The 10,753-nt window shown below is 34.8% G+C and overlaps 5 protein-coding genes across 6 annotated transcripts in view; all 5 read left to right on the forward strand.

Annotated features, from left to right (window-relative positions):
- Positions 1-32, forward strand: part of LOC112905568 (melanization protease 1-like) — a 5,541-nt gene extending 5,509 nt beyond the window's left edge. Inside the window, exon 4 of the mRNA XM_025978215.1 lies at positions 3-32. Coding sequence (XP_025834000.1) covers positions 3-32 — 30 coding nt within the window. The remainder of the gene's footprint in view (positions 1-2) is intronic.
- Positions 33-99: 67 nt separating this feature from the next.
- Positions 100-1,582, forward strand: LOC112905572 (acyl-CoA desaturase-like). Its single transcript, XM_025978238.1, has 5 exons — positions 100-182; positions 240-370; positions 510-715; positions 767-952; positions 1,036-1,582. Coding segments are annotated over exons 1-5 (885 nt in total). The 5' UTR covers positions 100-181; the 3' UTR covers positions 1,397-1,582.
- Positions 1,583-1,717: 135 nt separating this feature from the next.
- LOC112905571 (Fanconi anemia group D2 protein-like) overlaps positions 1,718-10,753 on the forward strand; it is a 21,295-nt gene continuing 12,259 nt past the window's right edge. Inside the window, exon 1 of the mRNA XM_025978232.1 lies at positions 1,718-1,923. Coding sequence (XP_025834017.1) covers positions 1,801-1,923 — 123 coding nt within the window. The 5' untranslated portion in view covers positions 1,718-1,800. The remainder of the gene's footprint in view (positions 1,924-10,753) is intronic.
- LOC108738521 (Fanconi anemia group D2 protein) overlaps positions 1,981-10,753 on the forward strand; it is a 12,686-nt gene continuing 3,913 nt past the window's right edge. Inside the window, exon 1 of one of the 2 annotated variants that reach the window (XM_025978231.1) lies at positions 1,981-4,006. In XM_025978231.1, the coding sequence (XP_025834016.1) occupies positions 2,051-4,006 (1,956 nt within the window). In that variant the 5' untranslated portion in view covers positions 1,981-2,050. Of the gene's footprint in view, positions 4,814-10,753 lie in introns of both variants that reach the window. The other variant, XM_025978230.1, reaches the window with a different exon arrangement.
- On the forward strand, positions 5,103-8,277 carry LOC108738520 (trypsin-1-like). Its single transcript, XM_025978237.1, has 7 exons — positions 5,103-5,339; positions 6,385-6,499; positions 6,606-6,768; positions 6,978-7,183; positions 7,250-7,458; positions 7,904-7,961; positions 8,028-8,277. Exons 1-7 carry the CDS (start codon positions 5,265-5,267, stop codon positions 8,147-8,149), a joined length of 948 nt encoding a protein of 315 aa, XP_025834022.1. The 5' UTR covers positions 5,103-5,264; the 3' UTR covers positions 8,150-8,277.

The raw sequence follows: 10,753 nt of genomic DNA on the forward strand, positions 1-10,753 counted from the left end.
AGATGACCACAAATATAGCGATACATATTTAAAGTTACCCTCCGAAATAGGCACCGATTATACATTCAAAAGAAAAGTAGTTTGGTTTAATGCGATAGGATTCCTTTTTCTACATCTAGCAGCCGTCTACGGTTACTATTTGTGCGCTTTTCGCCGCCCCCACCCCCTGACTATTCTCTGGAGTAAGTACATTTTTTAATTAAATATTTATTATATAAATTATAAACGTAATATTGTAGTGTCAGTCCTAACTTTCGGCAGTGGGATAGGAGTCACGATGGGGGCCCATAGACTGTACTCACACAAGTCATTTAAGGCCAAATGGCCCCTCAAAGTTGCATTAATCCTCCTACAAACAGTTGCCGGACAAGTACGTCTTTCATTTTTTTTATCTCACTCGCATTCAATTACTACTCGGCACGACTGTATATACAAACTCGCCGACATACAGTGGTCCTCTTAAAAAATAACACGCTCCAGGATATTATGTGAGTCGATTTTTATTTCAGAATTGCATGTACATATGGGTCAGGGACCATAGACAACACCATAAGTACAGCGATACAGATGCGGATCCCCATAACGCAAACCGAGGATTCTTCTTTTCGCATATTGGCTGGCTAATGAGTAAAAAACATCCCGCGGTAATTAGCAAGGGCAAAACAATTGACATGTCCGACCTGGAAGCGGATCCGCTTGTCTTGTTCCAGCAAACGTACGTATCCCACAAATAAAAAATTAAACTCTAATCGTTATCTCCTTATAGATTTTATAATCCCCTCTACATAATTTTTGCTTTGGCGTTGCCAATAGCTATACCGGTGTATTTTTGGGGTGAAACTTATTGGAATTCGCTGTTTATCAGTTATTTCGGAAGGTACATGTTACTCCTAAACATCACGTGGTTGGTAAACAGTGCCGCACATTTGTATGGTACCAGACCATTCGATAAGTAAGTCGTTAGCGCGGTATATTTGAAATGCGCTTAGCGCGAGTTAGCTTTAGCACGGTCTAATGACGATTTGTTACATTTAGGAACCTTAAACCAGTCGAAAGTTCTCTGGTGGCGTTTCTATCGATAGGGGAAGGTTGGCACAATTACCACCATGCTTTCCCATGGGACTATCGTGCTGCGGAACTGGGATCTAAGTACAGTGTGACCACTTTCCTTATAAATTGTTTGGCGGCCGTAGGATTGGCTTACGACTTAAAAACCACCCCCTACAACATGATACAATACAAAGCTTTACGGGTAGGCGATGGTACACATCATATTTTTGGAAAAATCAAAAGAAAGAACGACGTTCCTACTAAAGAAAGTTCTGAAGATAACGCGAAAGACGACGAGTCCAATAAAAATCAGTCTCAACGGTTAGTGGAAGCTAACAAGGGTTGATACTAAATTAAATTACACAAGAAATAGAAATGTGTCTTCAAATGAGAGCTTTTTCCTCTACTTCTTTTATATTGTGATATGAAAATTATGTATATATAATGTACCTTAATTAATAAATGTAAGTATTTAAATCATATATTGTGAAAGATCTTATTCTAATGAATAATTGTTTGTTAGTCTGTAATGAAATGGAAATAAATTCTGATTTATTACATTTCTGGCAATTTTTGTCTATTTCCCCCGGTAACAGTACCTCTAAACACTTTCGGAAGAAGAGGTAGTTTAGACATACTAAATTTAAAATTTAACGACAAAGTTTCTAACCTCAAACGTCAAAAGTTTACGTTATAAGAATAAAAAATAAGGATTATTAAGTTTAAATTAGTACAAAACATCAAATTGAAATGGTACAAAACACCTATTTTATGGAAATAATAACAGAGAGTAAAATTACAATAAATTTCGACGAGGGTCCCAATATAATTACACAGGAACAGGCTCTAGTTCACCGAGACATAAAGAGGCATTTACAAAATCACATTTCTTATCCTGACAATGCTGAAAAGTTTCTAACCTCAAACGTCAAAAGTTTACGTTATGGGAATAAAAAATAAGGTTCATTAAGTTTAAATTAGCACAAAACATCAAATTGAAATGGTACAAAACACCTATTTTATGGAAATAATAACAGAAAGTAAAATTACAATAAATTTCGACAAGGGTCCCAATATAATTACACAGGAACAGGCTCTAGTTCACCGGGACATAAAGAGGCATTTACAAAATCACATTTCTTATCCTGACAATGCTGAAGAAGTTGTAACTGGATTAAAAACTTTATGTGAGGATGAAAACTGTTTTAAGAAAGCCCTAATGCCCACAGTTTTGTCTAAATCCATAAATTCATCAACACAGGAAAACATTGAAAACAAAATTTATCAAGATAGTATTTTTCGTATTCTTCTTACAGTTGAATGTTTACAGTCTGATATTATCGATTTGTTAATAGAAAACATAAAGATTGAAACATCTAAAGAATCTGAAGACACCTCATGGTTGAGGATTCTTTTACACCCTCTTAAGTATTTACCATTCATCAAAAATGAAGAAGACTTGGCAGATAAGATGACTCAAGCCCTTGAGGGAAGTAATTATACATCACAATTGGAAATAATCAACGTTCTTCCTGACATAATTCCAGATAGTCAACATGGTAAAATTGCCATCACATTGTGTAACCTTATGGACTCAAATCCAAGCTTAACTGCTGCTATTGTTGATTGTCTTAACAGTCTTGAGTTAAATGATACCACAAAGTCCAGAATTCAAGATAATGTGCTGACAATAATAACAACAAACCCTTCAGCAGACACTTTTCCAGTTCTGTTTGAATTTCTAATCTCTGACAACACATCTCAAGGAATAACAAATTGTATATCAAAACTAAGGCCTTCTCTGGACACCATCATGAGTTCAGCAGATGACAATAAGATAAACATTCAATCAAATAAGGCACTTATTGTTAATAATTTAAAATCTCTAATGCTAACATCAAGACCTTTACGTGAAGGTGTTACTCATGTAATCAATGGAATTAAGAGGCATGCTGACCACAAACCAGTTGATCTTTTATTACTAATTCTTTTGTACAACACAGGAAAGAATGGTAAAACAACAGCAGAAATAGTACTAAAGAAGAAGATCAAAAGTGGATTGTTTAGAACACTACTACTAGATAAATTGTTCAGTAACTACTTTGTTCCTGAAACAATTAAGGAATTTTTGGGCACTATTTTAGATATTGCATCTAGTTTACTCCAACACCAAAGAGAAGACTCTCTACACAGTTTTGCTGAAACTTTACACAACTTATTATTCAATCACAAGTACATCGACAGGGTTCAAAGACAAGACATAATAAACAGCCTGGTTATCCTGGCCGGAATAAACGGCCAAAAATACGCATCCAGCGTATTAAACATTCTATTGTCTTTCTCTCAAAACAAACCGCTACTAGAAGAGCACACATTACAGTTGATGAGCCTGCTGGAACTCCTCGATTCCTTTGAATTAAAAGATGTAAGCAAAGTTTTCGATTTGTTATGCGGCCTGACCTGCGGGGAAAAGGTAACTAATTCGGCTACAGGATTCAAAGACGAGTTGCACATGTTGGTACGCAAGCAGTTATCCAGTAACAAGAAAAAAATCAAATACCAAGGCATCGTTTCGGCCATTATGATGATAAAACATATCGCAGAAACAGCTGAAGGCGACCAGTCAGATAGGAGTATTACAGAATACCACAATTCATCCGACGTGTCAACTTTACCTTCAGGGATTTCCCGAGAAGCTGCGCAACTATTAAAACTAACGAACACGAACACGCTAAACAATCCGGAGTACTTGGGACTCTTTTACGACCAATTAGCCTTCCTCTTAATGACCACTTTAAATTTAGATAAACACTTCTTAGGATGGTTGTTTGAATCGATGACAAACGATTTTCGTAAAATATACTTAACAGATACTACTCCTGACTCCCTTAACGACATAACATTTTCTTTACAATATTCTTTAAACAATCCAGACGATGTAGACACTCCCTTTGGGGTAAATATAGCGGAATTAACTATGAAACAGTCGCATACGACTTCAATTATGACACTGTCGCCTCTATTTAGACTGGTACGACTACTCCATGAACACGATCTAACAGCGATCGATGCTCTGCTGGGTTGTGGGGTAGTGATGCCGCTAGTGCAGAAGATAGACGATTTTGATACCCATCAAATTAAACACGTAATCGATTGCTTGTTCCACTGCATCAACTGGTTTAGGGAGTTGGTGAGTGCTTTCGTTAGAGAGAAAAGCAGACAAATACGATACATGGTGTTAGAACGAATCAGTCACATCATACATTTAGAAGAAACGTTACGTGAATATTTAAATTTAGTTCCCGACCATATTTTACCCAGAAGTTATTTTGATTCGTCAAAAGGTAATGAAAAATTTAACCAGAAAAACGAAAAAATGAAACCGCCACCGAAAAAGAAAAGCAAAACATCACCCACCACCCAAACTCTAAACGACACCACCGTCTCTGTCGCTACCCAAGGTTCTAAACCTGGAAACAGATCAAATAAATCATCTCCAACCAAGATGAGAAGATGCAAAATTAACTTTAGGGAACTAGACACTGACACAATATTACCATTAAGGTACTCTTTAAAATTTGAAGAATTTAACATGTCCACAACGGTATCTCTTACACAACAACCGACCCTCAACATCAAACAGTTCAACTTTTTAGTAAGGGACGTCGTAGAAAAATCTACTGCACTAACTAAACAAAATTTATCAGACTTATCGCACTTCAAAGTAGTATCAGTTGAAGACTATATAACAGACTGTGTCTACATTCTTCCANTATCTTATCTGCTCTTATAAGTGTCCCAATCGCTTAAACGAAAAGTATTTCAAAAAATTTCGTTATTTTCTCAGCAATTAAACAGTTGAACGACAACTGATGATTGTTTAATTTAGACAAAAGCATTACAAGTCTTTTGTTTTTCTTTTTTTGTTGGGCCAATTTTTTCTTCTTTCGTATGTTATAACAAAAACCATCATCATGGTACACAGCAGTCATAAAAACACGTTTTTATAATGTATGTCTTTGAACTTGACTCTTCGATGCTATTTGAACTTGATTATCTTGACAGTAAGCGACTGGAAGCCGCAGGTAGTACAAGAAGAAGACATTCCATCCATCCGACTTGTGCGTACTAGTGATATTTCGTAAAGAAAAATAACAAACAATTGAAAAGTGTTAACAAAAGACTGACGAAAAGTTTATACAAGCGCAGTAACAATGCGGTTGAAGTGGATAATTTGTTACCTAGGATTTTTACTGTTAAATCTGGTCATCCCCGGAGAGAGCGCAGGAGTAAGTGTTGATATCAAAAAAAAAGGATAATGCTTTGGTCATAATTCTACGTATACTTAAGAAAAAAACAGTTTTCATAAGATGTGTATTGTTTCTTCCTCTTTTGTTACCTATCCCCAAAACAAAAACATCATTTGTTGAAACAAAATCTTTAGATTTCGTTCTTTTGTTTTTAATTTTCTTTTACAGAACTTTCTCGGCGAAAACACGTACGGTTATTCTAACAAATTAATATCTGTAGACAATTTGTAGTATCGAAACCGTTATTGCATCTCAGAAGATGTTTTAATTTCCATTTTAACTGTACATGTAATAAAAAAAAAGATCACGAAAGACCATGAGAAGAAGTCAAAACCTGTTAGATTTCGATAATTAATTTTAGGCCACAAAAAGTATGTTAGGCATGGACCAACCGTAAAAGTAGGCCATTCTAATGTTAACTTTAAAAAAAACGTAATAACAGAATATGTAATAGTAGAGAATATTTTTTTCCAAACATTTTGAAGATCTCGGACTTATCAAAAACTGGCATTATGATGTCTTTAAAACAATAAGCCTTTATTTTAATCGAAAATGGATGTAAATTTATATTAAAATAAAAAAAAACGAACATCTACAGGTGGTAATTTCTTTATGAAACGTCCACGTCATTAATATTCCCATACGGAACAATCCAAATATTTTCACGTTCGGTTATACACATGTATGCACAGCATACTGTACATACTTATTACCTAACAGCTTTATTTACCGCTAGAAAATGTTATATAGAACATCTGTAAATTTATACTTATGTAGTTTTAATTAGCACCTCCATAAGGAGCGTCCTGTTTGCACAAAATATTTACCGCACGAAGAAAAAAAATCAGTCGCCTGGTACCGTTCTTTGTGTCTTTCACAACGCCCTGTATATTCCCCATTTACGAAAGAAAATAAAAACAGTACACGATCTACTTTCTTCGACAAAAGCTATCGGCATGCATAACTAATAGATATCGAGTATTGTAAGGACGACGTTAAATGAAACCGAGTTTAAAATTTACAGGATGGCGTAGACTATGAAGCGAACACCTTAAGAAGTTTCTTCGGGACCAGATTTGGTACCTACGGGAACCGACCACCCCCAAGACATGACACGCCATCTTCGCCATGCTCCTGTTGTACGTAACAATAATAACAGTAACGAAATAAAAACAAAAATTGAACAAAAGAGAGTCCGCTCTCGCAATTGTTCTCGAAACCTATCGTTTGCTTTTTTTTTTTAAGCTTGCGGAGAAAGAAACGATGCTAAAAGAATCGTCGGGGGCCATGCAACGGCCATGAATGAGTTTCCGTGGATGGTACGACTGTCGTATTTCAACAGATTTTACTGCGGAGGGATGTTAATCAATGACCGATACGTTTTAACGGCGGCTCACTGTGTTAAAGGGTAATTAAAACAATATTGTCTATATATTTGGCGTATGTAGGCGTTCGAGGTGGAAATAAACAATTGGAAAAAAGTGGACGGGTCTATACTCTGGTGTTTAATTGGTTGTATAGTTTATAATAACGCCTAATATTGATTGAATTTACATATCTACATAATGGGAAAGTCCGTTAGTTATAGTTAGTTATAAATAATAAAATTTTCTTTAGATTCATGTGGTTCATGATAAAGGCCACTTTTGGAGAACACGACCGGTGCAGTGACACAAAAAGGCCCGAATCGAGGTTCGTTTTGAGGGCTATAACGGGGGCATTCAGTTTTCTAAATTTCGATAACGACATTGCCCTTTTGCGATTAAACGACAGGGTGCCCATCATGGACACCATCAAACCCATCTGTCTTCCGACGAAAAAGGGTGTGTAAATCAGATAGATATTGCTCGTTATCGTTCTACGTAAATTATCCGATGTTTGTTGTTTAGACGACTTGTATATCGGTACGAAAGCCATAGCAACGGGTTGGGGAACTTTGAAAGAAGACGGGAAGCCGTCGTGTGTTCTTCAAGAAGTGGAGGTGCCCGTTATAAGTAATGAAGCCTGTCGAAAAAATACCAGCTATACGGCAAAAATGATCTCCGATAACATGCTTTGCGCCGGTTATCCTGGCGTCGGAGGACGAGATTCCTGTCAGGTACTTTTGATCTTTTATGTTTTTTTTCCCCGAACGCTGTAATTAGATATCCCACAAATTACTCGTCGTACTTTAGAAAGAAATTATTTTACGTGATACGCAAAAGCTCAAGGTAGCATAAAATTTCCTGTAAACTCTGCGAAACTTACACCAAGTGGTTTTATTTATTGCGTTGTTATAAAGTTTCTTTTATTTAATCGTATTTCGTTTATTTAAACAAGTGAACAATTCAGAAAACAACTGAATATACCCATGTTAAATTTAAAACAATATTTACGAAAAAAAAAAACAATTTCCTATCAAGGTATCCTTATTTTGTTTCATTTTTTTTAATTAAAACTAATCAATTTTTGATAATTAAAATTTTGTTTTTTTAAACAACTGAACGATTTCGAAAACAATTGAAGTGTTTACGAAAGTTTAATTTCTGCTTTTTTTTTTCAAGGGGGATAGTGGCGGTCCTTTAATCGCGCAAAGAGCCGACAAAAAATATGAATTAATAGGTGAGAAACTGGATTATCTGCCTATTAGTTGTAATCTAGATAGTCAATTGTTTCTTTTTATTACAGGGGTTGTATCGTGGGGTAACGGATGCGCCAGACCCAGTTACCCAGGGGTTTACACCAGGGTTACGAAATATCTCGATTGGATATTACAAAATTCTGCCGATGGCTGCTTCTGCTCTAGTTAATACATATGTTGTGATAAATAATACATAAAATTATAAGTAAATTTAGCCACTATAACGATCGAAATCTGTCCTTTTTATGATGCCATGTACCTACATACATAAGTACTTGAAAACAAAATATTTTTTTCCTTTATTGTTTTATTTCTTCTGAATAACAACAACAACACGATTGCTAAACAAAATCGAAACTAACAGAACTAAACAAAAGACTACCCCTTCTTAACAGTTGTCGTTGCAGTTATTTTAAAAATACTTATNAGCGATACAGATGCGGATCCCCATAACGCAAACCGAGGATTCTTCTTTTCGCATATTGGCTGGCTAATGAGTAAAAAACATCCCGCGGTAATTAGCAAGGGCAAAACAATTGACATGTCCGACCTGGAAGCGGATCCGCTTGTCATGTTCCAGCAAACGTACGTATCCCACAAATAAAAAATTAAACTCTAATCGTTATCTCCTTATAGATTTTATAATCCCCTCTACATAATTTTTGAAAAGACTACCCCTTCTTAACAGTTGTCGTTGCAGTTATTTTAAAAATACTTATTTTGTTTTTTTTTTTAATGTCGACGATACACCTTCGGCGTGATTGCAAAAACACGAAAAAAGGAATGTTTATAACATATTGTTCGTTTGTTTTTGTTTTATGTAAATGGGGTGCTTAATTATACAAATTGATACCAATTACTGTCCAAGTAAAACAAAGCAATACCGAAATTGGAGCCAAGGCACAGGCGAAGAATGAAATTAATCGGTTCATTAACAAACAATCAAATTCGGCGTTTTGATGGAATGAGACAAAAAGGTCGATCTGGGAGCAAGAGTGACACAACGTAACCCCCACGTATACAAAATGAACAATTAAAACACAATTTTATTATTCTCACAATTGAATAGATACCACACATTTTTATTGTTTTACAATTTATGTTAATCGAAATTTTACGCTATAAAACATCTTCGTAGCTGTTATCAACTAACAGTTTCATTTCGCGATTGATGTATCAGTAAAAGACAGTGGGCAAGTTATTAATTTTTGTTCGGTGCAACAATTTTAAGGAAGTAAGTACGTTCTTTTTTAAGGTACTGTTAGACATCCAGTCGTATTGTAGAAATTGTGTTTAAAATTCTTCAATTCCTTTTTAATTACGATAATTACCGCATCAGTTAAATTAACTTGTTGGATGCTGTTTTACATAACTCCATAGAGTCTTTACATTCGACACAATTTAACTAAACATCAACTTTTCTTTACTTTGTTGTTAATAATAATTGTCGGTTGTTAATCGTATTATTAATAATTATATAATCGTCATCATCATCATCATTATCATTATTACCCCTTTTCGAATCTTTTGACGACAAATTAAAATTGTTAGGTAATTTCAAGTACCTATAAATTGATTTATAATCATATTTTGTTAGACTTCGTTCTAACAGCGTTAACAAATGTTTCGTAAAATTTGACGAGTAAGCTTTTTCGTGTTTCACTTCAATTACATGCAAAAAAAAGAATCAGCACATAAATGTAACTACCAGACATAGGGTTCAACCGAAGAAAAAATTAACCAAGTAAGTACAATTATTTGATCCATTTTATTAAAGCTTTAGTGAACGCGGTCTCTTTACAAAGCGTACCGAATTAATGTACAAATCGTTAGCTGAAATAATGAGGGAAAAAATTATTGTTTTGATTTAGAAAAAAACAACAACCTAATACATTCGCAAAACAAAAGACATACAATGTGATCTTGATATGGTGCATTTGTTTTAAGGAAAGACGACAAAATCGCCAACCGAAACAAAAGTTCATTGTTTAACAAATAAAGCCAAATGACGATCTTACATAACACGCCCAACGTGGGGCATTTTTATTATTTCCTAAAAGTAGAGGGAAATCGAAAAAAGTTTGTAAAATGATCCATACTCTTCGCGTAACTATTAGAGGGAAATGTGCTAAGCGAATAAGTGAGTGTTAAAAAAATTAATTTTATTTGTTTAAAAAAAAAGTGAATCTCGAAAAAGTTGAACTCTGGTTTACTGTTGTGTTAGTGTTCCTGTGTAACATTATAATTAAACTTTACGATGTCTCGTAAGTGGGTGAAGTGAAACCAATATACAATCCTTATTGTTATTTTATTTAAAAAAAATCAATTAATATCAAAAACTACGCAATCTATTAAATGTTATCTCGGTTTTCGATGAAACAGTAACGTTAAGAGACATGGCATTAAAAAACGATTTGTTTTTTCCAGAAAAGTCACCTGAATCGCGAAACTGAACTTCTACTTTTATTTTCCACATCGTTGTACCATGGCACCCAATAGCAAACCAGGAGAATTAAAATCTATTAAAGATGACCACAAATATAGCGATACATATTTAAAGTTACCCTCCGAAATAGGCACCGATTATACATTCAAAAGAAAAGTAGTTTGGTTTAATGCGATAGGATTCCTTTTTCTACATCTAGCAGCCGTCTACGGTTACTATTTGTGCGCTTTTCGCCGCCCCCACCCCCTGACTATTCTCTGGAGTAAGTACATTTTTTAATTAAATATTTATTATATAAATTATAAACGTAATATTGTAGTGTCAGTC

This window comes from Agrilus planipennis, unplaced genomic scaffold, assembly GCF_000699045.2.
Source record: "Agrilus planipennis isolate EAB-ADULT unplaced genomic scaffold, Apla_2.0 scaffold154, whole genome shotgun sequence".
Lineage (NCBI taxonomy): Eukaryota > Metazoa > Arthropoda > Insecta > Coleoptera > Buprestidae > Agrilus > Agrilus planipennis.

Coding starts and splice junctions, on each gene's coding strand:
- LOC108738520 (XM_025978237.1), top strand. CDS start 5,265: ATGCGGTTGAAGTGGATAATTTGTTACCTAGGATTTTTACTGTTAAAT. Junction 6,500..6,605: donor ATCTTCGCCATGCTCCTGTT/GTACGTAACAAT, acceptor TTTTTTTTTAAG/CTTGCGGAGAAAGAAACGAT. Junction 6,769..6,977: donor GCGGCTCACTGTGTTAAAGG/GTAATTAAAACA, acceptor AATTTTCTTTAG/ATTCATGTGGTTCATGATAA.
- LOC112905572 (XM_025978238.1), top strand. Junction 371..509: donor TACAAACAGTTGCCGGACAA/GTACGTCTTTCA, acceptor TTTTTATTTCAG/AATTGCATGTACATATGGGT. Junction 716..766: donor CTTGTCTTGTTCCAGCAAAC/GTACGTATCCCA, acceptor ATCTCCTTATAG/ATTTTATAATCCCCTCTACA.